General features: G+C 47.9%; 1 protein-coding gene across 1 annotated transcript in view; it reads left to right on the forward strand.

The window, feature by feature from the left end:
* Nucleotides 1-23,645, forward strand: part of CHD5 (chromodomain helicase DNA binding protein 5) — a 159,010-nt gene that overhangs the window by 124,348 nt on the left and 11,017 nt on the right. The window contains exons 10-23 of the mRNA XM_036743635.1: nt 197-371; nt 1,996-2,088; nt 2,553-2,641; nt 2,767-2,900; nt 3,688-3,832; nt 4,675-4,825; nt 9,478-9,557; nt 10,568-10,700; nt 10,994-11,083; nt 12,828-12,965; nt 13,987-14,034; nt 14,401-14,509; nt 15,231-15,363; nt 18,153-18,348. Of these exons, the coding sequence (XP_036599530.1) occupies nt 197-371; nt 1,996-2,088; nt 2,553-2,641; nt 2,767-2,900; nt 3,688-3,832; nt 4,675-4,825; nt 9,478-9,557; nt 10,568-10,700; nt 10,994-11,083; nt 12,828-12,965; nt 13,987-14,034; nt 14,401-14,509; nt 15,231-15,363; nt 18,153-18,348 (1,714 nt within the window). The remainder of the gene's footprint in view (nt 1-196; nt 372-1,995; nt 2,089-2,552; nt 2,642-2,766; nt 2,901-3,687; nt 3,833-4,674; nt 4,826-9,477; nt 9,558-10,567; nt 10,701-10,993; nt 11,084-12,827; nt 12,966-13,986; nt 14,035-14,400; nt 14,510-15,230; nt 15,364-18,152; nt 18,349-23,645) is intronic.

Genomic DNA, 23,645 nt, shown 5'->3' on the forward strand with positions numbered 1-23,645 from the left:
TCAGGAACAGGGCCAGGACAGGGGAAGAAGAGAGCTCAGGTCAAGGCTAAGGAGGAGTGGGGCTCTTTCTTGCCCATCTTTCCCAAATATAACTGACAACCACCTCAAACACAGAGTGATCCCGGGTCCCCCAGCAGGGAGGCTTCAGCTCAGCTCTGCTTGCCGGCCCAGACTCGGTTGCCTGCTATGTTTCCAGGAGGAGGTAGAGAGGGAGATCATTAAGCAGGAGGAGAATGTGGACCCCGACTACTGGGAGAAGCTCCTTCGTCACCACTATGAGCAGCAGCAAGAGGATCTGGCCCGAAATCTGGGCAAGGGCAAGAGAATACGGAAACAGGTCAATTATAATGATGCTTCCCAGGAGGACCAAGGTATGACAACTGCCCTGGGGTCAGGGGTCAGGGGGGAGGGCAGGAGCTCCTGAGGAAGGGAACGCAGACTAGCCTGTTGGCCTTCCCTGGGACTGGCTGAGCTGTACTGCCTCTCCAAGAAGGGGGAGTTTGGGTTTTTGTCTTTAGGGAGAAAAGGGACGCTTTTTGGAAACCAGCAATCAGGATGTGAGAGCTGTAAGGAACCTTCTAGTCTGACCCTCTCATTTGTCAGAGGAGGGAATTAAGGCTAAGAGAGGCCAGGGACTTGCCTAAAGTCATAGGAAGTGTCTGAACTGAAGTTGGAGCCGATGGCTTCTTACTCTATATTCAAGGTTCTTTCTCACTCGTTTTGTTGTTATTGTTGAGTCGTTGGGGTTTTCTTAGCAAAGACACTGGAGCGGTTTGCCATTTCCTTCTCCAGTTCATTTTACAGATGAGGAAACTGAGGCAAATGGGTTGAAGGGACTTGCCCAGGGTCACACAGCTACTAAGTGCAGGAAGATGAGTCTTCCCAACTCCAGACCCAGCGTTCTTATCCATCGAGCCACCAGCTGCCTCCCTGATCATTTTAGGACAGATAAAATTGTTAGGGAGAAATTTTCTGATGGCCAATGCAGAAAGCATCTGGTCATAACTGCTTAATGACTCAGTAGAGCTGCTGACTCTCATGCCCTGTGGGGCTTGGTGACCCCGGCTGAGTGAAGTTAATTGGACTGTGCCTCTTGGAGGGAAGGAAGGGATTATTACCTGAACAGGCTCAGGGGCAAGACTTCTTGGTGCTGTGCCCGCTCGAGGCAGTGGTCCTGGAGTCAGGAGGACCCGAGTTCAAACCATGCCTCAGATTTGTCCTAGCTGTGAGATCTTGGGCAAATAGCTTCACATTTGTTTGCCTCGGTTTTGTCTTCTGTAAAATGGAGGTAATAACAAGCCCTACCTCACAGGATTGTTCTGAGATCAGATGAGATGATCGTAAAGTGCTTAGCACATAGTAGGCGCTGTGTAAGTGAGAGCCTTGGATAGAGAATTCTAGTCCTATTTTTTGTGCCAGTTTGAGTCCTTTGACACGTCAGAGGGGAAGAGCCCTGGATTTAGAATCAGAGGTTGTGGGTTCCAATCCTGGCTCTCTTAATGTGTGACTTTGGGCAAGTCACCTCTTGCTTTTTCTTCATTTGTCAAATGAGGGGTTTCACCTGGATGAGATGCTCTCCGAGGTTCCCTCTAGCTCTAGACTGATAATTCTAAGTCACGCCCCCCATCTGTCAAATGGAGGGATGGGACTTAGGTCTGTTTTAGCTCTCACCTCCTATCGATCTCTCAACAAACACCTACTGTGTGTCAGGCACTGGGCAAAGTCAGGATGCGAAGCTAAGGAGCCCCTACCCTCAGGGAGCTTCCGTTCTATTAGGGGGAACAAGGTGTCATTTGCTCGATGGGCTTTCTGTACAGGCAGGGGCCCAGGGTGCTTTCTGCAGCCTGTCACTTGGCTGGTCTTCATGGATGCCATGTCCCTGTTGGTCTGGCCCCGGCCCAGCCGGCAGCCTCAGTCCCTGGAGAGGGGGCGGCAGGCGTGGCTGGTCGGGGTCACTGCCTGTCCCTTTGTTTCCCTTCTCCCCGGGTACGACAGAATGGCAGGATGAGCTTTCGGACAACCAGTCGGAGTACTCCATCGGCTCCGAGGATGAGGATGAGGATTTTGAAGAGAGGCCAGAAGGTCAGAGTGAGTTGGGGTGTTGGTGATTTCCCGGGAATGAGGGTGACCCAGATCTGCGCTCCTCCCCACTAACCGGCTCCACCGCCGCCGAGGCTGGGCAGCCCCGAACCAGGATCTCAGCAACCAGGAGGCCCCCGGGGAGATGGGGGCTGGCTGAGAGCGTTGACCGGGGCTTGGACAGCTCCATCCAGACTTGGTACAGCATTCATCGATCTGTTAGTGCCATCAGCTGGAGAGAGGGGGACTCCTGAGCCCTGGGACTCCTGCCTTGACTTAGAGGTGGAAGCCCCTAGCACTGTGTGTGTGTGTGTGTGTGTGTGTGTGTGTGTGTGTGTGTGCGCGCGCGTGCACTCACGTGTGTGCTGGGAGACCAGGGCTCAGGAGTCTAGCCCAGAATGGTCCCTAGGCTCAGGAGTCTCTTAAGCTTGAGCCTGCCTGATAGATATCCCTGGCTGGTGACTGTCCTTTAGGTGGGAGGAGACAATCCCGGAGGCAGCTAAAAAGTGACCGGGACAAACCCTTACCCCCTCTGCTGGCAAGAGTTGGAGGCAACATTGAGGTGAGGGTACTGAATGTCTCAGGTGGGGAGTCTGGGAAACTCCCGTTCGCTCCCTCCTCCCCTCCTTGTATATCCTCTCTCCTTCTGTTTCTCCTTCCTGTGGTCATCTGTCCCTCCTCACCCAGGTCCTCGGGTTCAATGCCCGGCAGCGGAAAGCCTTCTTGAATGCCATCATGCGCTGGGGCATGCCCCCCCAGGATGCCTTCAACTCTCACTGGCTAGTCCGGGACCTCCGAGGGAAAAGCGAGAAGGAATTTAGGTAAAGGGACCCTTAGCAATCTGCTGTGGATGCTGTCATCTTGGCTATCCAGAGGCCACCTCCTCTTGGGGTACCCTGGCTGAGCGAGCCAGGGTCTCCGGCTCTGGACAGAATGGCATCACCAGCCCCAGAGTCAGAGAGCCTGGGTTCAAATCCACTCCACTCACTTTCCTGATCTGGGCCCAAAAGAGGGGATTGGGCCACATTATCTCAAAGGCCCCTTTCCAGCTCGAAATGTGGTCATCTAGGAACCATGTTAAGATCTTGTCTCTGTAATGTGGCCTTGGTTGGTCTTTCTTTTTCCCTCATCAGCTGTACACTCATGGAGGGCAAGGACTGTTTCAATTTTGTCTTTATATCTCTAACACCTAGCACAGAGCCTAGCACATAGGAGCCCCTTCTATAATGCCTGTTGATTGCAATATTCAAAAGGTTGATATCCTGAGACACTGGCCACGTCTTCCCCCATGTCCACCAGAAGTAACTGACTTTGAAGACCTCCAGAGTGCTTGGCACTAGACAGTGGTTGGTTCCTAGCCTTGTGTCTGCCTCCCTAAGACAGGGCATTTTCTCCCCTGAACTCATGGCCCAAGGCAGAGTGGGTTAAGTGACAGTGTTTTTGTTTTTTTACGTGTTATGATTTCTCCCTGACAAAAATGCACCCGGGGGTGACCCTGCCCTTTTCTACCTTTGGGGCAAATCCCCAATGGAGCAGCATCGGAGAGGAAAAGGGTATACCCTTCCTTAGCTGACTCTTGTTTTGCCAAGGGCTCCCTGTCGTCCCCAGGGCCTACGTGTCCCTCTTCATGAGACACTTGTGTGAGCCAGGGGCCGACGGGGCGGAGACCTTTGCGGACGGTGTCCCTCGGGAGGGGCTCTCTCGACAGCATGTGCTCACCCGGATTGGAGTCATGTCACTAGTTAGGAAGAAGGTGGGTGAGTAGACTTTTACCCGGGGCCCTTCAGGGATGTCTGTCCTGGTTCCTGGCTCTGCTGAGGAGAGGGCATGGGCCTGGGGGTGGGAGACCCAGCCTCCTAGTGGTGATGGGCAGGAGAGAGAAGATGATCAAGATAAATCTAAAGTGGAGGATAGGAAACTGCAGATTCAGAGGAGGCAGTGCGTAGAGTACTGTAGAAATGTGAGTTTTCATTAATAATCACAATAGTTATTAGTGCATTGTGTTAACATTTATACATAGTGCTTCAAGGTTTGCAAAGCACTTTACAAATGTGATCTCATTTTGCCCTCACCACAACCCTGGTCACCCCCATTTTACAGATGAGAAAACTGAGGCAGACAGAAGTTAAGTGACTTGAACAGTCACACAGCTAGTAAGTGGCTGAGGCCAGATTTGAACTCAGGTGTCAGCCTGCTAGCCACTGGGCCACCTAGATGCTATTATTGTGAAGGCTGGATCTTTCCCCAAGCCCTCTGGATTCCAGATACAACATGGGTGGCATTGTGGGCCAGAGAAGGAAAAGCAGAGGTCCTTTCCGTACTGTCCCTTGGATTCCCCACAAAGATCTGACCCCACTGATTTTGGTGATTTCTGTTCCTTTCTGGGCCTGGGAGACCCAGAATTGGAGGGAATAAGCTCATCTAAGTTTGGCCCTTGGTTGTCAGGGCCTGGACCTGCTCTTTGGGAGGAGGGAAGAAAACACAGGACTCCTTGATCCTCTGCTACCTGTGCCGGGATGTCCTGTCCTGTTTTGATTTGTCCTGTCTTAGAGGGCCTTTGGAAACAAGTTGTGAATGTGACCTCCTTGGCCTTAGGTCCAGGAGTTTGAACATGTTAATGGGAAGTACAGCACACCTGACCTGATTCCTGAGAGCAAGAAATCCAGTGAAATTGTCTCCTCAGACCCCAACACTCCAGTCCCAGCCAGCCCAGCCCATCTTCCTCCTGGCCCTTTGGGGCTACCAGGTATATTAAACCTTGAAGTGGCCAGTTCAGGGCCTGGGAGGGAAAGGGGGTGGGGACCCTCCTTTGAATTCATCACTTTTCCACTTTCATTTCCTGTCTTGAAAGAAGACTCAGATGGTTTTGACAATGAGATTGTCCTTATCCCAGGACTGTATAGTCTGAAGATAATAGAGAAATAATGCCCAGATGAGAAAGGCAATCAGACTCAGTCATGACTCAGACTACATGGGCAGTTTGTGTTGGGTTCTGGGTACCATGTGTCTGTGTCTATGTCTGGGTCTATGTCTATGTCTATGTCTGGGTCTATGTCTATGTCTGTCTATGTCTATGTCTGTCTATGTCTATGTCTATGTCTATGTCTATGTCTATGTCTATGTCTGTCTATGTCTATGTCTATGTCTATGACTGTCTTTGTGTCTATCACTGTGTCTATGTCTATACGTCTATATAAAGACAGATAGATGGTAGATAGTTTAAGATGTCTCCAAGACCTCTAGTTTTAACTTTTTTTCAATTAATGAGTATCTACCTTCTCTTAATTTTACCTCCCTCCCCCATACCCTCCAGCTATTAAGAAAACAAGAAAAACAGAATCTCTGTTTCAAATACATACACTCAAGCAAAACCAATTCCCACGGTGGCCACAAATCTGTGTCCTCACCTTCCCTCTATCTGGAGATAGGCTGTGTGTCCAGCATGATTCCTTCATGTTTAGTCGTTGCAACCATTAGGGTTTAAGTCTTTCTGAGTGGGTGCCGTATTTTAGGAAAGACATCAATTGTTAGGGATCGGGAAATTTCCTGGAGAAGGGGAACCTGGATGGTGAGGAGCCTGGAGGTGATGCCATTTTAGGACTGGCTGAACGAAGTGGGGATATTCAGCCTTGAGAAGAAAAGACTTAGGAAAAATGTGATGGCTATCTTTGAGTATTTAAGGGACTGGCTTATGGAAGAGGGGCAAGCTGTTGTGTTTGATTGGGGAGGACAAAAAGAAGGAGGAGCCTTGGGGGGGAGGTGCTAAGAGGTAGATTCAAGCTTAATGTAAGGAAAAACACTTCCTCCCAAGGAGGGCTGTCCCAAAGTGGAATGGTCTACAACAGGCAGCAGTTAGTACCCTTCCCTCTTCCTTCTGGCTGTGAGAGTTTGGTTTCGAATTGTGAGATCAGCAGGACAATAAGAACCATGATACATTAGCAAAAAGAACTTTCATTGAATGGCAGAAGATGGCACTTCCATCAGCAGGAAGGAAATTCTGTAGAGACTGTTGGAGGGGGCAGCTGATAAGAGGAATCTTCTGGCCTCCCTAGTCCCTAGAGATTAATTAGAGTGGTCTTCTTTGTTCAGCTCTGCCACTGGGTGGGCATCCTAGAGAGTCTGTTAGGCAGGCCATTGCAGACAAGAGGGCTCTGCTGGTCAGCCTGGGTTCAAATTGAGATCCTTAACTGTCTATGAACAGGTGTTCATATTTCTATTGGCTGACTTCAGTTTGTGCTGAGGGAGAGGGAGAGAGAGGGAGAGCAGAGAGAGAGTAAAAGAGAGAGGGGGGAGGAAGAGGAGGGGGAAAGAGAGAGAGAGAGAGAGAGAGAGAGAGAGAGAGAGAGAGAGAGAGAGAGAGAGAAGGGGAGAGACACAATGAAGATGAGAGGGGGAGAGAGAAGAGAGAGAGACAGAGAGACAGACAGAGACAGAGAGAGATAGAGATAGAGGCACAGAGACAGAGAGAGAGACAGAGACAAAGAGAGAGAAAAAAGAGAGACAGACACAGAAAGACAGAGACAGAGAGAGAGAAAGAGAGACACAGAGAGAGACAGAGACAGAAAGACAGAGAGATAGAGATAGAGAGACAGAGAGAGACAGAGACAGAGAGTCAGAGAGAGAAGAGCAAGAAGAGAGGATGGGAGAGAGAGAAGGGGGAGGGAGAAAGAGGAGGAAAGAGAGAGGAGTTAGGTCTTTGTTCACCCTGTCTCTCTGTATGAAGTCTTCTGCCAATTCCCTGTCTCTCTATAGTCCACTCTCTGAACAAAGTACTCTAATAGGCTTTCAGTTCCCTGGCATGGGGCTGCAGGGCAGACATTTACATATGCAAAGACTTTCTGACAAGTTGGAGAATTTTTGTCTGTATTGGGACTTCAAGCACAGCTGGTGGTTTTGCAGAACGGCCTCCAGGGTTGGCTCTGCGAGGTCTGCACCGTCCCATCGGCATCCCTGTGCTTAGAGGGATAATCTGGTGAGAGGGAAATGAATGGGGAGGTTTTTTCCTCCCTCCCCCTTCAAGTACAGCGGGGTCCACCCCTGTTCTTAGCTCCAGACCAACTGGGGATCCTCAGAGCAGAACTGAGCCAAGACAGGAAAGCACTGCCCAGTGAGCGGCCAGGGCGCTTGCTCTGAGCGGGCTGCTGCCAAGATCCCCTCACTTCCCTCCTAGCAGTCCCGTTTCCTGCCCAGCTAGGAGCCCCAGATAGCCACTCCTGTTTCCCACTCACACTGGGCACTATTTCAGCCTGGGTTGATGTTGTGATTTTATTATGTATTAGAATGTTTACTTGGACCACTGAATGGAAGATTAGAAGAAGGGGAGACCCGTGGCAGGCAGACCCACCAGCAACGATTGCCGTGGGCCAGGTGTGAGGTGATGAGGGTCTGCACCAGGAGGCAGTGACAATAGAAAGGGACGTATATGACAGATGTTACAGGGTGAAATCAGCAGGCCCTGGCAACCCATTGGATATGGGCCACCAGAGAGGGTTGGAACCCGGGTGACTGGGAGTACCCTTGACAATATTAGGGAAGCTTGTTAGGGAGGTTTTGGGGGGAATATAGTGTAACAAGAACATGGTGACCTTTACCAGGAAGGTCCATGCTGGTCACCTGGGGATGGGAAACGTCTCTACTCACAGTAGCCCTTGCTGGCTTTTGGATTTCACCTCCCTCTTTTCATAGTGAGTTTAGAGGGAGCCCCCTTTTCCAAACAATGGTATGGCCTGATTGACACTGGGTGTGCTGGGAATCTGAGCCTCCCAAAGCTGGGGATGTGAATACATGCGTGCATGAATATATACACACATGCATATGCACACACTTGCGATATGCAGTCGCACATACATGTGCATGATTGTATGCACATACTTGTGTAACACATGCACAAAACATATTACATGCACACACAGACATGTGTGCACATATTCATATACATGCACACTATATATACACACAAATACACAATACATGTACATATGCATGCATGCATGTATATATGTGTGTTTCTATATATACACACATCTCCTTAAATTGCTATGTTAACTTTTCCTTTGAATCCTCTCCCCTCACCAGTCTAGGGTTCCATTCACAGTATAAGCAAAATGTTTTTTGAAGGAATGAATGACAAATTAATGTAGAAAGAACCGTAGATATTTAGTCTGTAGAAGAAAAGACCCGGGAGGACAGGATAGCAGCTTCTCACAGGTGTGAAGGGGCTGAATGTGATGGAGAAGAGGGGTGAGATGTATCTGAACTGGCATCAGCAGACCCAGAGCAGTATCTGGAAGCTGCATAGAGGTCACTTTGGGTCTGAAATCGAGAAAGGCTTTTTGCAATCCCCACTGTCCCAAAGTGGGATGGACTTGCCTCAGGAGATCCAGTGGCTTCTCCTGCAAGGGAGGGCCTCAGGGAAGAGGCAGGTTATAGTGGGGATTCCTTTCTTACCTGTGCTGGGCTACATTGCTGCTGTGGATCCTCCCAGCTCTCAAGGTCTGTGGGCCATTAGAATGTAATCTCCCGGAGATTAGCAGGGGTTATTTCATTCTTTGTGTGTCTATCTCCAGTGCCTGGCACATAGTAGGTACTTAATTGATCTGATACTAGTCGATTGATTCTGTGATCATGAAAAGTTTTAAAAAGTTTAATTGGTGCCTTTAAAAAAAAAGTCAGTCATTAGAACTCTCTCTGTGTTAACAAAGGAGAAGTAGTGAAGCAAAATTGATTAGGTCTGACGGCATATATACAACTTTCTACGAATGTGGTCCCCCACATTTTGATCAGGAGGAAGGAAGTGTGTTTCATCCTTTGCCCTTTGGGAAAGTAAGACACTAAGTATCAGTCACTCAGCAAGCACTTAATACATGCCTAATTTGGGTATACAAATACGGAGAGTGAAATGATCCTACATTCTGACTGGCAAACAAGATGTACATTTGTAAGTATGTGCTGGTCACTACATTTACTCTGATTCAACTGCCTTTTAAGAAATGTCTTTATATTTATATTTTAAATTTATATTTTATTTTATATTCTTACATTTCCCATGTATATTTATATTATTTTATATATTAATAATACATAATTAATATAATATAAAATATGTGTATGATATAATATGATATTAATGTTATTATATATTTTATTTCTATTTTTGTGATTATTGTGTAAATTGTTCTCCTGGGTCCTGCTTTCTCCCTTCTGTCTCAGTCCTTGGGAGTCTTCCCAATGTCTCTTGGGATTGTCATAGAATGATAGCCTCTGTCCCTATCTGCCAGCCAATGCTAGTGGTTGGGGAGGCCTTCCAGCCTGTGGAGTTGGGAAGAGGCTGTTGGGGGCATGGAGTTTGGGGATAGAGCCCACTGCTCTGTGGTCATTTTTCAGGTATTCTTGTTTCAGACAAAATGGAAGCCCAACTGGGCTTCCTGGATGAAAAAGAACAAATGGAACAGAAACCCCCCAAACCTCCTGAACCCCAGGTAGGAGAGGGACCTTCTGGAGCCCTGGACCCCTAGGACACTAGGGTGGTGGGTGGTGGGTGGTGGAGGCAGGCCTGAGTCTAGGGTGCTGAGAAATGGCCTTTGGGAAAATGAGTCCCTCGGCAACTGGCCTCTCAGTAGGAAAAATGGCTTATTTCAACCCCAAGGGGCTCCTGCTACTCTGTCCTTTGGAAGGAAGGATTCTGGTCCATCTTGTTTTCCCTTGTCCTCCTTTTTGACATCTCTCAGGGTCTCCATGTGACTGGAGGCTCCTCATTTACCCTCTCTGGTCTCAGTTTCCACACCTGAAACAGAAGACCTTGGACTAGATACCTACAGGGAGAGGGGATCTGGGAAGAGTCTTAGATGGCTCCTGGGAAGGAATCTGGGCTTCTTGTATTTCCTGGCTAGGACGAAGCACATTGCCTATGGCTGATGTGGCATTTAAATGGTTACACAGCTTACCTCACGGTTTCTTCTCTCTTCACTGCAAGGATACCTGAGAAGAGACAGCATGGCATTTTGGATAGAGTGTCAGGAGGACCCAGGTTCAAATCTTGCCTTAGATAGTTACTGGTTGTATGACCATAGCCAGGTCATTTAACTTTTCTTTGTCTTGATTTCCTCATGTGTAAAATAAGAGGGTTGGACATGATGGCTTCTAAGCTCTAAGTCTCCAATACTATAATAAGAATGAGGTAGGTATTACATGTGTTATTTTCACCCCTATTTTACAGATAGGGAATCTGAGGTTCAGAGATGTTTTTAAAGTGACTTGTTCATGGTCACATAGCTAGGAAGTGTCAGAGACAAGACTTGAACCCACATCTTCCTTACTCCAAGCCCAGCGCTCTATCCGCTATGCCACACTGCTCCTATGTTAGTCTGATATCCTAGCAGATACCTGGTGCTGATGATACCAGGGGACGGTGGAGGGCTCAGGGGAGGTTCTGTATCTGGCCCCCACTGTTACGTCTGGATCAGCTGAGCTGAACTTTCCCATTGTCCAGGTTCCAGGGATGCCCGCTGACAAAGGGGAGGGTGAGGAGAAGCTGGAGAGCCTGGAGAACAAAGAGAAAGCCAGAGAGGAGAGGAGGGAAGAGAATGAAAAGACAGACCCCTCCTCAGATCAACTACTGAAAGGTGCTCCCCTGTCTGCAAGCCCAGGCCTTGTCCACCCCACACCCTAGAGTGGGCCTCAGACTTGACCAAGGCCATCCAGTCCACCCTCCTGCCCAGTGAGGACATATCCACATCCCTCCCCTCTTGACAACCACAGGGAGTAAAGGAGGGCTGTTTTTTCCAATCTTCCAAGTGGGCCAGTGTGGCCAGACTTAGACCTCTAGGCTCCCTCTCCTGGTAGTCCCTCTGCCTAAGACAGACCATCCCTTCTGGCCCTTTTGTTACTCTCAGTTTCCCTCCCTTGTGTCTTCCAGAGGATGCTCTCCCTGAAAAAGACAAACCCCTGGAGAAGGTGGAATTAAACCTGAACCATGGGAGAGGAGATGAAAAAGATTTCCGGTCAGGTACGGGGCCTGGGGTGGGGAGAGGGAAGGAGAGCAGGCAGAGGGCTGGGGCAGAGGCCTCCAGAAACACTTGCATGCTCACGGTCTCCATGGATGTCCTTGACCTCTTGTGATTCCCTGCGGGTGTCTAAGCATTGTCTAGGCAGGAATGAATAAAGATTGAGGAGAAGCATGTGTCTTGGGAAGGGCACCAGGGGCGTCCTGAACTTCTGTCTCTGTCTTCTTCGGGGATTCATTCACACCCTTCCTTTTAGGCAGATGGGGTGTAGACCTCATTCTGGTTTTGGGGGCGTACAAATCTCATACGATGCTCATAGCAACCTAGTGAGGTAGATGCTATAATTATCTTCATTTTACAGATGAGGAAACTGAGGCAAGGTCAGTGATTTGCCCAAGGTCACAGGGCTAATATATGCCAGAGGTAGGACTTGGACTCGTCTTCCTGATTCTCAGTCCTGTGGTCTATCCACTTGCCTCTGTGCAAGTAAGACTCAGGTCACTTTTCTGCTCTTAAACTTTCTGGGGCTCCCTACTGCATCTGAAATAAAATTTAAATTCCTTTACTTAGCAGTCAAGGCCATCTGAATCCATTGCTAACCTACCTTTCCAGCCCTCTCTCCTATTCCTACCTTTCATGTACTGGACTACAGTCCAGCTACACTGGCCTATTCCGTCCCCTGAACAGATGTGGTTTCTCACATGCCTTTGCTTATGCCATTTCTGGACCTGTTGAATTTCTACTCCTTTAAAGCCCAAGTCAAATGCTGCCTCCCCCAGGGAGCCCTGAGTTCCCCCAGTCAGTAACCATCTTCCCTCCTCTACCCCACCCCCAGAATTCATCCAGTACTTTGCACTTTTCTAATGCACTTATCATGTGGTATTGTCTTTTATGGTTTGTGTGTGTATTGTGTGAAAGGTAATGTGGTCTAATGGATAGAGACCTGGCTTTGGAGCCAGGAAGACCTTGAGTGAAGGTGTCTATCAATGAAATCACAGGCACAGTCTCTATTTCCACCCCTCTGGGAGCAGGGGCTGAGTCTTATCTGAACTTGGCATACCTCTTGTAGCCCTGAGCACAGTGGGCTCTTAATACATGGTTGTTTTTTTTTAATGTGATTTTGGGACTTTAAACTCCAGGCCTGAGCTGAGGTCAGGGGAACCGGGCTGGGAGCTTTGTGAAGGCCGAAGTCTGTAGCATCCATGCATTTTATTTTTTAGCCTGCTAAAGGGCTTTCCCAAAGAACTTTTGTATCCATTCCCTTACTTGGTCTAATAGTTGGTGCTGGCTGCTTCCTCAGATCCTGGGGACAGCCAGCTCGTGTCCTAGCCTCCTTGGCCCATCCCTCTGCTTTCAATTCAGCAAGCATTTATGAAGGGTGTGCTGTGTGTTAGGCTTTGTGCTAAGGGATTGGGATACAAAAAAAGACAGAAAGGATAGTTACTATAGACAAGATAAATCAGAGATAATTGATAGTCAGTAGAGAATCAATAGGGAGACACTAGAATTAAGAGGGATGGGGAAAGGCTGTCTGTAGAAGCTGGTGCTTGAAGGAGACCAAGGAATCCACCCGACCGGTGCTCTAGGAATATTTTGGGACCAGATGGGAGGCATAGTTCAAGTGACGGCAGATAAGGTATCCTTGACACTTCGTGCTGTTAACCCTTTCTTGCCCTGACCAGGGATGGAAATGAAGAGCTTGGTTTTTCAGATTCTCATTTGCAATATGGTTTTCTGCTCCATCAGAGGACTCCAAGGTAGAAGAGAAGGAAACAGCAGAAACCCAGCAAAATGGTGAAAAAGAGGAAGATGAAGAAGGGAAGAAGGACGACAAGAATGGGAAATTTAAATTTATGTTTAACATTGCTGATGGGGGTTTCACAGGTAACAGGGAGGGACTGTGTGGACAGAGGGACCCTGCGGGCAGAGGGCTGGAGTTGGGGAGGGAGAACGTTTATCCTTGTTCTGAGGGGAATGGGTTCCCTGGTAGGGCAGAGTAGGGGGCCCTCAGGACCTCAGTGCAGGCTTGGGGTGCAGAGCCCTATTCTGGGGATAGCCCATCTCCCGTGAGCACAGAAAGTGGGATCCTTTAGGGGGAGAGAATCATAGAAACTAGGGCCATAATTTAATTCCTTTTTCTGGTCTCCCGTCAAAAGTGCCCTGGTCCTGTGCCTCGGTCCCACCCCGTAGGCTGCAATTCTCCGCTTGGGCTAATTAGATGAACTGAGATTTCACGGAGAGTTAGCAAACATTTTAAAAGTGCCTACTGTGCGTAGAGCACTGTGCTAGCTGCTGAGGAATCATTATCGTCATCATCATCGTACTTCATTTCTAAAGTGCTTTAAACAAGGCAAGTCCCTTGCAGTAGGGTTTCCAGCAGGAGTACAAGCATTTTATAAGTTGTAGGGCAGCTAGCTAGGTGGCGCAGGAGATAGGGTGCTGGACCTGGAGTGAGGAAAACCTGAGTTCAAATCCTGCCTCAGAGACGTACGTACTAGCTGGGTGACCCTGGGCTAGTCGCTTGACCTCTGTCTCGATTTCCTCACCTGTAGAATGCAGATAATAACAACTCGTATTTTACAGGCTTGCTGTGAGGATCAAATTATGCTTTGCAAAGCGTTTTGCAAAAGCTGGCTATTACTATTATTATAAATTATTCTTTTTTACCTTGTGTAGGGAGCTCCCAATGTGGAGCTTCCCTCCACCAAAGAATGTTGGCGACTCTTTTCTAACTCCGAGTCTCAGAGAGCTGCCTTGGGGACATGGAGAGGTTGAGTGGCGTGTCCAGGACACACAGCCCGTACGGGTCAGGGGCAGGGCTTTGGAATCCTGTGTCCTCCTGACTGCCAGGCCAGCCCTCTGTCCACTACACCACACTGCAAGTATTATTATCCGCATTTTACAGATGAGGAAACTGAGGCACAGAGCGGCCAAGTGACTAACTCATGGCAAGGTGTTAATGGCTAATAATGGCTAAGTGTGTTACCCCACCCACTCCCTTTCCCCCCACCCCCCTTCCCATCCCTTCAGGTAGCCCATGGACATTGTCACAGGGGGCTCCTAGACACAATGTTTTAACCCCTTAGTAACGAATTCGATGGTGGGAACGTGAGGCACGATGACAGGTTATCCCAAAGGCAGGTGCTTTGGGGTGAGGGCGGTGGAGGGGTTCCCAGGTCCCTCAGATCACACACTGTAGGCAGCTGCCTACACTGCCTATGTTTTGGGCTGGCCTTATGTGCTTCCCCCCTCCCCATGGCTGTCTCACTTCTCTCCATCCCCTCCTCCCCCTTTTCTGTCCTGTGTCTTGGTCCTTCAGAGTTACATACACTGTGGCAGAATGAGGAGAGAGCGGCCGTCTCCTCAGGGAAGATCTATGATATTTGGCATCGGCGCCATGATTACTGGCTCCTGGCGGGTATTGTGACGTATCCTTGGTGCCTGGGAGGCAGGGGCTCCTGCCCCTCCTGCAGGTTGTCCCTGGGGAGGCTGGTAGGGGGTTGGGGAAAGAAGGAAGGAGACGCAATCTTTGAGGAACAATGTTGACAGTCTGGAAGGTGTCCGGAGGATAGAGTGATTGGGATGGTAAAGGGACTTGAGGCCGTGTCTTAATGGATGTCAGCTGAAGGAACTGGGTATGTTTAGCACTGAGGTGAGAAGACTCAGGGAAACTGCTAGCAGAAGAAAGATGACTGACTTTACTTGACCCCAGAGTCAGAACCAGCAGAAATTCGGGGAGGTACAGAGAGGCAGATTTTGGCTCCGCATAAAGTCCAACTTCTTACTAATTAGAGCTGTTCAAAAGAGGATCATAGATTTATAGCTGGAACAGATTTCAGAGGGCATCTAGACCTACCCCCTCATTTTGCAGAAGAGGAAACTGAGTCTTGGAGATTTTAAGTGTCTTGCCCAAGGCCATACAGGTAGCAAGGAGGATTTGAATCCAGGCCCTCTGACCCCAAATTCAGAACTCTGGGCGGCCTTGGAATGTAACTGGCCTGATGGAGGGCTTCAAGCAAGAGCAGGATCATCAGGGGTGTGGTGGAAGGGGTTGATCAGGGACAGACTGGAGTCAGTGGCCCCAAGGTGCCCAGCCTGTTTCCTCCAAGACCAGTTCAGTTTCCCCCTTAACATGTTTCCTGTGCTCAGGCACGGCTATGCCCGCTGGCAGGACATCCAGAATGACCCACGCTATGTGATCCTGAACGAGCCCTTCAAGTCTGAGATCCACAAGGGCAATTACCTGGAGATGAAAAACAAATTCCTGGCCCGAAGGTTCAAGGTTGGTTCCCCAGCATTGGTGAAGGAGGGGGGATAGGAAACTGAGGTCCAGAGAAGTTGGTTTACTTTTTGAAGGTCACACAACAAAGTTATGGCAGAGGACAAAAATCCAGGTGTCTTGACTTCCAGTTCAATACTTTTGCCGTACTCCACATGCTATACTTCATTCTTTTTACTCCATCAAGAAGGTGAAGGGATTGCAGACGATGTCAGAACTATCAGTTGGAAGGACTAGAAAATGAATGGGGGAAAAGCATTTATTAAGTGCTTACTATGTGCCAAGCATTGTGTTGTGTCAGGGATCTGAATAAATACAAAAATGAGACAGAACCTGCCCACAGGGGAGATTACCCATACCGGGAAATGGTGGCCAGGGAGAGAAGTGTTTTGGTTTGGAAAGTTACAGAAGATCGACACATGCCCTTTTCCAGCAGCAGTAGTGGTCTTGAATTGATTTTGGTTCCAGAACTGGAAATCTGGGGATTGGAGAAAAGGAGGAGAGCCAAGCTTCGGGGATAGCAGGTGGGGATCTGCATGTGTTGGCAGCGGGGCTGGCAAGAAGGAAGCCAGGGAGGAAAGTGAAGTGTGGCTGGGGCTACCTGGCTATGGTGGACTGGGTGAGGCCCTTAGCAGTCAGGTGGGGGCCAAATGGGAGCAGGAAGGTACCAGAGTGACATGAGAGGATGGAGATGATATGATGAATCACTCTCTTCAAATATTTGGAGGGCTAGGATGGAAGTGGAGGCTTTTGGGAGCAAAAAGCCTGCAGAGAAACCTGCTTTGGGGGATTATCTAGTCAGTCATCAGTCCCCCCCCCCCCACCCTAACATCCCATTACATTTTCCTCCCTTCTGGTTACATGTCCGCCTTCTGCAGAGAAAACAGAACCACGGCAAATAGTTGAAGAGATGAAGGAAAAAGGGGAGAATCAGTCTGTGGCAATGGGAGCATGAATAAATTATATTGCTAGAATATAAACTCCTTGAAGGCAGGGACTATCTCACTCTTTAGATTTTATCCCTAGCATATGCTTGGCATATTGAAGGTGCTTAATAAATGCTTGCTTGCTTGATTGATCAGCAATTATTTATTGAGTTGCTCTCTACCTCCAATCCCTTGGATCCATCCCCTTCTCTCCACCCACATAGCCATCCGCAGAGTGCAGGTTCTCATCCCTTCTCCCTCAGACAATTGCGGGAGCCTGCTACTGGATCTCCTTCCCTTCAGTCTCTTCTCCCATCCATCCTCCACATAGCTGCCAGGTATCTCTAAAGCCCAATATGACCACGTCACTCCACTGCTCAAGAATTTTTGGTGCCTTCTTATTGTTTTAAGAATAACACAGCCCCTCTACTTGCTGGTTCTAGCTTCCCTTTCCAGATTTAGAATAACCACCCGCATGCCAGCCAACTTGCGGTCTTGCTTGCTATGTTCTTCTTTCAGCACCTTGGCTAGTGCCCTTTCTCCATGCTGAGAATGCTTTTTCTCTTAGAATGCTCTTCAAGTTTTTAACTTCCTTTTTCTCCCCTTTTTCTCCTCTCCCGAGCTTCTCCCCTTTCCCATCTATTCCCTCCATCCATCTTTAGTTCTGTCTCCCAATCAAAGTGACTTTGTATTTACTTCACACACACACAATTTAAAAAAATCAGACTTGTGTTTTCCATAGTGCAGGGCTCTCCCAGTGAGAAAACTCCCTCTCCCAATACAGATCAAGAGCTGCTCTGCAATTTGTAGTCTTGGAAAATTGCCTGGGGCACTGAGAGATTAGTGGTTTAGCCAGGATGTATCAGAGACGGTAAATGAAGGCTTCCGATCCTGGAGGCCATACAGCCTCACTCTTCATCCTCATGGTAGATTGTAAGCACTTGGAAGGCAAAGATTTTTTTCATTTTTGTTTCCCTGTGTCCCCAGGAAGGGAAATGGATGAATGTTTGTCGATATTGAAATACAATGATGAATAAGAGATTCTCTGCCCTTAGGAAGCATGTAGTCTAGCCGGGAAATAGAATACACAGACACACATGTGGACACATGCAGAAACGCCCACAGATACAGACAGAAACTCGGACACAAAGACGTGCATGCAGACACACACAGACACACAGTTCAGGCATTTCTCGGGACTGTCTGACTCTATGTGACCCCATTTGGGATATTCTTGGCAGCAGTTTGTAATTTCCTTCTCCAGCTCATTTTACAGGTAAGGAAACTGAGTCAAACAGGGTTAAATTACTTACCCAGGGTCACACAGCTAGGAAGTATTTGAGGCCAGATTTGAACTCCGGAAGACGAGTCTTTCTCCCTCTGGGCATGGTGCTGTAACCGCTGGGCCACCTAGCTTCCCCTACACAAACACACACAAATACAGACACACACACAAACACATGCAGACATACACAGACATCCCTCATAGACACACACACACACAGAGTTCACTAATAGCCCTATTAGGCTATACCAATGAAAAGTACAAGCTGCAGATTCCCTGGGAGGTCAAGGGAGGGAAAGGTCACTGTTGGCTGGAGCAATCAGGGAAGATTTCTTAGAGAAAGTGGGGATTGAACTGAACCTGGAAGACGGAAAGATGGGGTTGTGACATCTTGCTTGGGGTCAGGGAGGAGAAGAGGATGGAAGAGGCATGATTCTCTGCCTCAAATTTCTTTCTGTGCTGTTCCAGCCTGGTCGAGTTTGCTGGGCAGTTGAGGGAGGCTAGAGGGTTATTGGGGAGAAGGTGAAGGGGGAAACTGGAGGGGGGATCTTGCATTCACCCCCACCCCCATTTCATTGCAGCTGCTAGAGCAAGCACTGGTGATTGAGGAGCAGCTTAGGAGGGCTGCGTACCTCAACATGACCCAAGACCCCAACCATCCAGCCATGGCCTTGAACGCCCGTCTGGCAGAAGTGGAATGCCTTGCTGAGAGCCACCAGCACCTGTCCAAGGAGTCCCTGGCTGGGAACAAGCCCGCCAATGCTGTCCTCCATAAGGGTGAGTGGCTGACCCTAATCTTCCAGACAGATCATCAGTATATAGGGAGCACCTGATGAAGAAATGCCCACCATCAATGTAGGTCAGTACCTTAGGAAATTGCCTGGAGCATCGAGAGGTTACATTTGTTTTGTTTCATTTTTTAATACCTAGTTGACCCAGTTGATAGATACTGGGCCCGGAGTCAGAAATACCTGAATTCAAATCCAACCTCAGACACTTCTAGCTATGTAACCCTGGGCAAGTTAACCTTTTTCTGCCCCAGTCTTCTTATCTGGAAAGTGGGGAAAATAATAGCATTTTCCTCCCTTGTTTTGAGGATCAAATGGGGTGATATTTGCAAGGCGCTTTGAAATCTTAAAGCATTTTATAATTGTTAGCTATATATAAATGCTGCAGTTTTTTATTGATTTCTTTTGTTTTTAAATCACCTATATTTTCCCATGTACCTCCCCCCTTTACCTTCCCAGAATGCTGTTCCTTATAATAAAAGAAGAAATAGTAGAGGAAAAAACCCAGTTCAGCAAAGCTAATGGACGTATAAAAAAGTCGGACATGTTTTGCAGTGTTCTCAATCCATAGGGCCCCCTCCCCCTGCAAAGAGGAGGGTGGAGCTCCTCCTCATTTCCCTTCTTCTGGGCTAGGTTTCATCAAAACTGAAGCTTTGCTTTAGAACAGAAAGGGACCTCAGAGGCCGTCTAGTCCAACCCCAGCATTCTACAGATAAGGAAACTAAGGCCAAAAGAATTGAAGTAATTTGCCAAGAGTTATGCAGCTAGTCAGTGTCTGAGGCAGGGATTTGAATCAAGGGCTTTGTGAATCCTCTACGCCAGGCTGCCTCTTGGGTAGAATCCGTAGTAATGGGTACAGACTACAAGGAGGTGAATTCTGGGTTGGTGTCAAGGAGTCTTGCTAACAAGGAGAGCTGTCCTAAGGTGGAAAGGAATGGGAGGTTGTACTTGAGAGGTGGCGGGCTCTCTGTCACTTAATGTCTCCAAGTGGAGCCTGGGTAGAAAAGGACCAGGTTGGACTATATGTCTCCTGAGATCCCTTGTAGCATCTGTAGATGCTTCAGATCCTAACTATGGCCCTATGATACCTGCTTTGATACAGAAACAAGACGGCTTAACTGCTGCTGAAGAGGGAATGCTGATTTGAAGGTGGATTGGACTAGAGAAGAGGTTTCTTAACCTGGGCTCCAGGAATTTGTTTTTTAAAAAAAGTGGGACGACTATTTCATTATGATTGGTTTCCTTTGTAATCTGCTGTATCATATTTTATGCATTTTATAAAAAAAACACTCTTCTGAGGAGGGGATCACAGGCTTCACCAGATTGCCCAAGGGTATCCACAACACCGCAAAGGTTAAGAATGTTTGGGTTAAGCAGTCACTGAGTTCTTTTCCAGTTATGGGCTATGATGAGATGAGCTCCAGCCCTGGATGGAAGGTGGGATTGGATGGGAGTTCATAGCTCTGGATGGAAGGCGGGATTGGATGGGGGTTCACAGGAGAGGGAGAAGAGTGGGTGACTGTCCTGGGCTTTGGGGGGCTAGCTTTTCGGTGAAACCTCCTCAGATTCTCTCAACCCCATCCCCTCAAACCCCTTCACCCCAACTCAAAATAAAAAGGTGTTCATGTCTTTCCTTACCCTGGTGTGGTGAGAGAGGACCAAATAAAGGAAATTTCCTCCGCACTCCATTGTGTCTTGAAGCATTTATTAAGCATCTCCTCTATGCCAGGTCATGTTCTAAGTGTTGGGTGCTCAGTGCCATTCTATTACTTATCACCTGCAGGACCTTGGGCTTCACTTTCCTCATCTGCAGAATGAGATGGTTGGATTAGATGGTTACTAGGGTCCTTTTCCTGCTCTAAATCTATGCACCTATAATTTGATAGTTCTTAGGAAGATCTGAATTCAAATCTGGCCTTGGGCACTTACTAGTTGTTATGACCCTGGTCAAGTCCATTTCTTCACGTGTAAAATGGGGATGTTTACAGCACCTACCTCTAAAGGTTGTTGTGAGGATCAAATGAGACAATAATTGTAAAACACTTTGCACATGTAAAGCCTGGCACGTAGTAGGTGCTATATAAGTGTTCATTCCTTCCTGTTCCCCTTCTTTGAAAAGTGCTCTCCATAGGTGCCAAGCAACCTGGTATGTCATTTTTATTTTTCGACCCAACCTTTGATTTCTTTGATAGAAGGAGTTCCCACTGAGGAAATTTCCTCTACCAATGCAGGCCATAGGATCATTGATTTAGAGCTGAAAGGGATGGGAAAGTCCATTTAGTCTGGCCCCCTGATTTGAAAAGTGAGGAAATTGAACCCCAGAAGTGAAGTGACTTGCCCAAAGCCACATAGCTGGCAGGTTTCAGAAGCAGAGTTTGAACCCATACCTACCAGGCTCCCAAGTGCCATTCTTTATCTCAGTGCTTAGTACCCCTGGGGCTGGCACGTAGTACAAGCTTAATAAATGTTGGTTGACTGACTGACTTTATCCATTGTCTAGAGAGTCACCCAAGTTATAAAGGAACAGAATAAGTTTGACTAGCCTAAGGATATTTGACTAGCGCACCCTACCTCTTCAGAGTGACAGATCTAATATCAGTCAATAAGCATTTATTAAGTGCCTACTGTGTACTAAGCACTGGGGATAAAAAAGAGGCAAAAGTAGTCCCTGCCCTCAAGGAGCTCACAATCTAATGATGGAGACAACATGTAAACAAACATGTACAGACAGGCCATATACGGGATAAATAGGAAATAAATATGAGAAGGTTTGGGAAACTAGAATTAAGAGGGATTAGGAAAAGCTTCCTGAGGAAGATAGGATTTTAGTTTAGATTTGAAGGAAGTGAGGGGGTAGAGATGAGAAAGAAAGAGTGTCCCAGGCATGGGGACAACTAGAGGTAATGCCCCCACTAAGAGATTAGCGTCTTTTTGTGGAATAGCCCGGAGGTGTTACTGGATCAGAGTATGTGTTGGGGAGCAAGGTGTAAGAAGACTGGAAACGTAGGAAGGTTCTAGGTTATGAAGGGCTTTGAATGCCAAATGGCATTTCGTATTTGTTCCTGGAGGTAATAGGGAGTCACTGTGTTTATTGAATTGGGGTGTGTGTGAACTTTGCTTTAGGAAAATTACTTTGGTGACTGAATGGAGGATGAATTGGAATGGGGAGAGACTTGAGGCAGGCAGACCAGCCATTGCAGTAATCCAGATGTGAGGTGAGGAGGGTCTGCATCAGAGTGGTATCAGTGTCAGAGGAGAGAAGGGGGCATATTGGAAAGATGCAGCAAAGGTGAAATTGAAATTGACAGGAGATGTTTCAGAGGTGACATTGACAGGAGGTGCTGCTGAGGTGACATTGACAGGAGATGTTTCAGAGGTGACATTGACAGGAGGTGCTGCTGAGGTGACATTGACAGACCTTGGCAATAGCTTGGATATGGGAGGGTGAGAGTTGATGAAGAATCCAGGCTGACTCCCTGGTTGGGAGCCTGAGGGACTCGGAGGATATTGTCCTGGACAGTAAGAGGGAAGTTGGGAGGCAGGAAGGGTTTAGGGGAAAGATAATGAATTCAGTTTTGGACATGTTGATGTCTACTGGACATTCGGTTCAGGATGTTGGAAGGGCGTTTGGAGAACTGAGACTGGAAATCAGAGAAGTTATGGCAGGGTAGTTAAATTTGAGAACCATCAGCATAGAGACAATAATTAAATCCCTGGGAGCTGATGAGATCACCAAATGAAGTAGTATAGAGGGAGAAGAGAAAAGGGCACAGGACAGAATCCTGAGGGATACCTACAGTTAGAGGGCATCACCTGGATGAGGATCCAACAAAAGAAACAGAGAAGGATCGGTCTGATAGGCAGGAGGAGAACCAGGAGAGAGGGGTGTCCTGAAAACCTAGAGAGAAGAGAGTATCAAGGAGAAGAAGGTGATCACCAGTGTCAAAGGCTGCAGAGAGTTCAAGAAGAATGAGGACTGGGAAAAGGTCATTGGATTTGGCAACTTTGGAGAGAGCGCTTTCCATGGAATGAGATCAGAAGCCTGATTATAAGGGGTTAAGAAGAGAGTGACAGGAGAGAAAGTGGAGGGCACCAAGAGATAAAAGATGATAGTTGGCAGGGGTGGAAGGGTCAAGGGAGGTTTTCTTGAGAATGAGTGAAATGTGGGCATATTTGTAGGGAATGAGCCGGTAGATATGGAGCGACTGAAGATGGGAGAGTGGGGATAACAGAAGGGGCAGTCCATTGAAGGAGATGGAATCACTTGTGCCGGTAGAGGGGTTTGCCTTGGTAAAGGAGTAAGGCCACCTCTTTGTATAAGACAGGGGTGAAGGAGGTGATATTGATAGAAGGCATCTGACTGAGAAGAGGAAGAGGGGAGAAGAGGAGACTTACAGCAACTGCCCTCATTTTTTTTCTGTAAAACATGAGGCAAGATTCTCAGCTGAAAGAGTTGGGGCAAGGGAAGCCATGGGAGGTTTGAAGAAGGATGAAAAGGTTTGGAAGAGCTGCCATGCAGAGTGGAAGAGTGCATTGATGAGGGAGATATAACAGGATTGCCTAGCAGTGGTGAGGTCCCGTTTCAGATTTATAACATGGCTTTCTCATGGAGCCACTCAGAATGGTTGCTTGATTTTCTCTACTGCGGTTCAAATAGTATATACGTAGATGGTGGATAGTGGGAGCGATCCAAGGCTGAGGTTTGGCAAAGTGCAACTGGTGATATGATAAAGTCAGGAACTTAAGAGATGAGGTCAGTGTGGAGTTCAATGGGTTCACCAAGGGGTCAAGATGGGGAGAAGAGGAGAAAGTGGCCAGTGCCCAGGAACTGGTATAGGAGAGAAATGAAGGCTGGAGGGATTAGTGCAGATGAAGAGTAGGGTTTGGTAAAGGAAGGCAGAGGGAGAAGTGAAAAGCCAAAACATTATGGTCAGATAAGGGGGTTTCAGAATTCTTGGAACATGGAGGTGGTCCATTGGTGGGTGATGGCAGGATCAAGGGTATGAATGTCTTTGTATGTGGCTGAAGTGGAGTGGAAGAGTGGCTCGTGGGAAGTGAGTAGGTTGAGGACATGAGTGGTTAGGATGTTTGAGGGAGAGTCAATATGCGTGCTGAAGGTCCTTAATATGAAGGCAGGAGTTGGAGAGGAGAGAAAAATTGTGAGTCATGTGCCAAACTCATTAAGGAAGGAAGGGGAGCGATCTGATGGTCTATAGATAACAGCTACCAGCATTTTGATTGGGTGGTAGTTATGAATTGCATGAATCTCAGAGAAGGAAAGTTTAC

The sequence above is a fragment of the Trichosurus vulpecula genome, chromosome 2, assembly GCF_011100635.1.
Source record: "Trichosurus vulpecula isolate mTriVul1 chromosome 2, mTriVul1.pri, whole genome shotgun sequence".
In the NCBI taxonomy this organism is placed as follows: Eukaryota; Metazoa; Chordata; class Mammalia; order Diprotodontia; family Phalangeridae; genus Trichosurus; species Trichosurus vulpecula.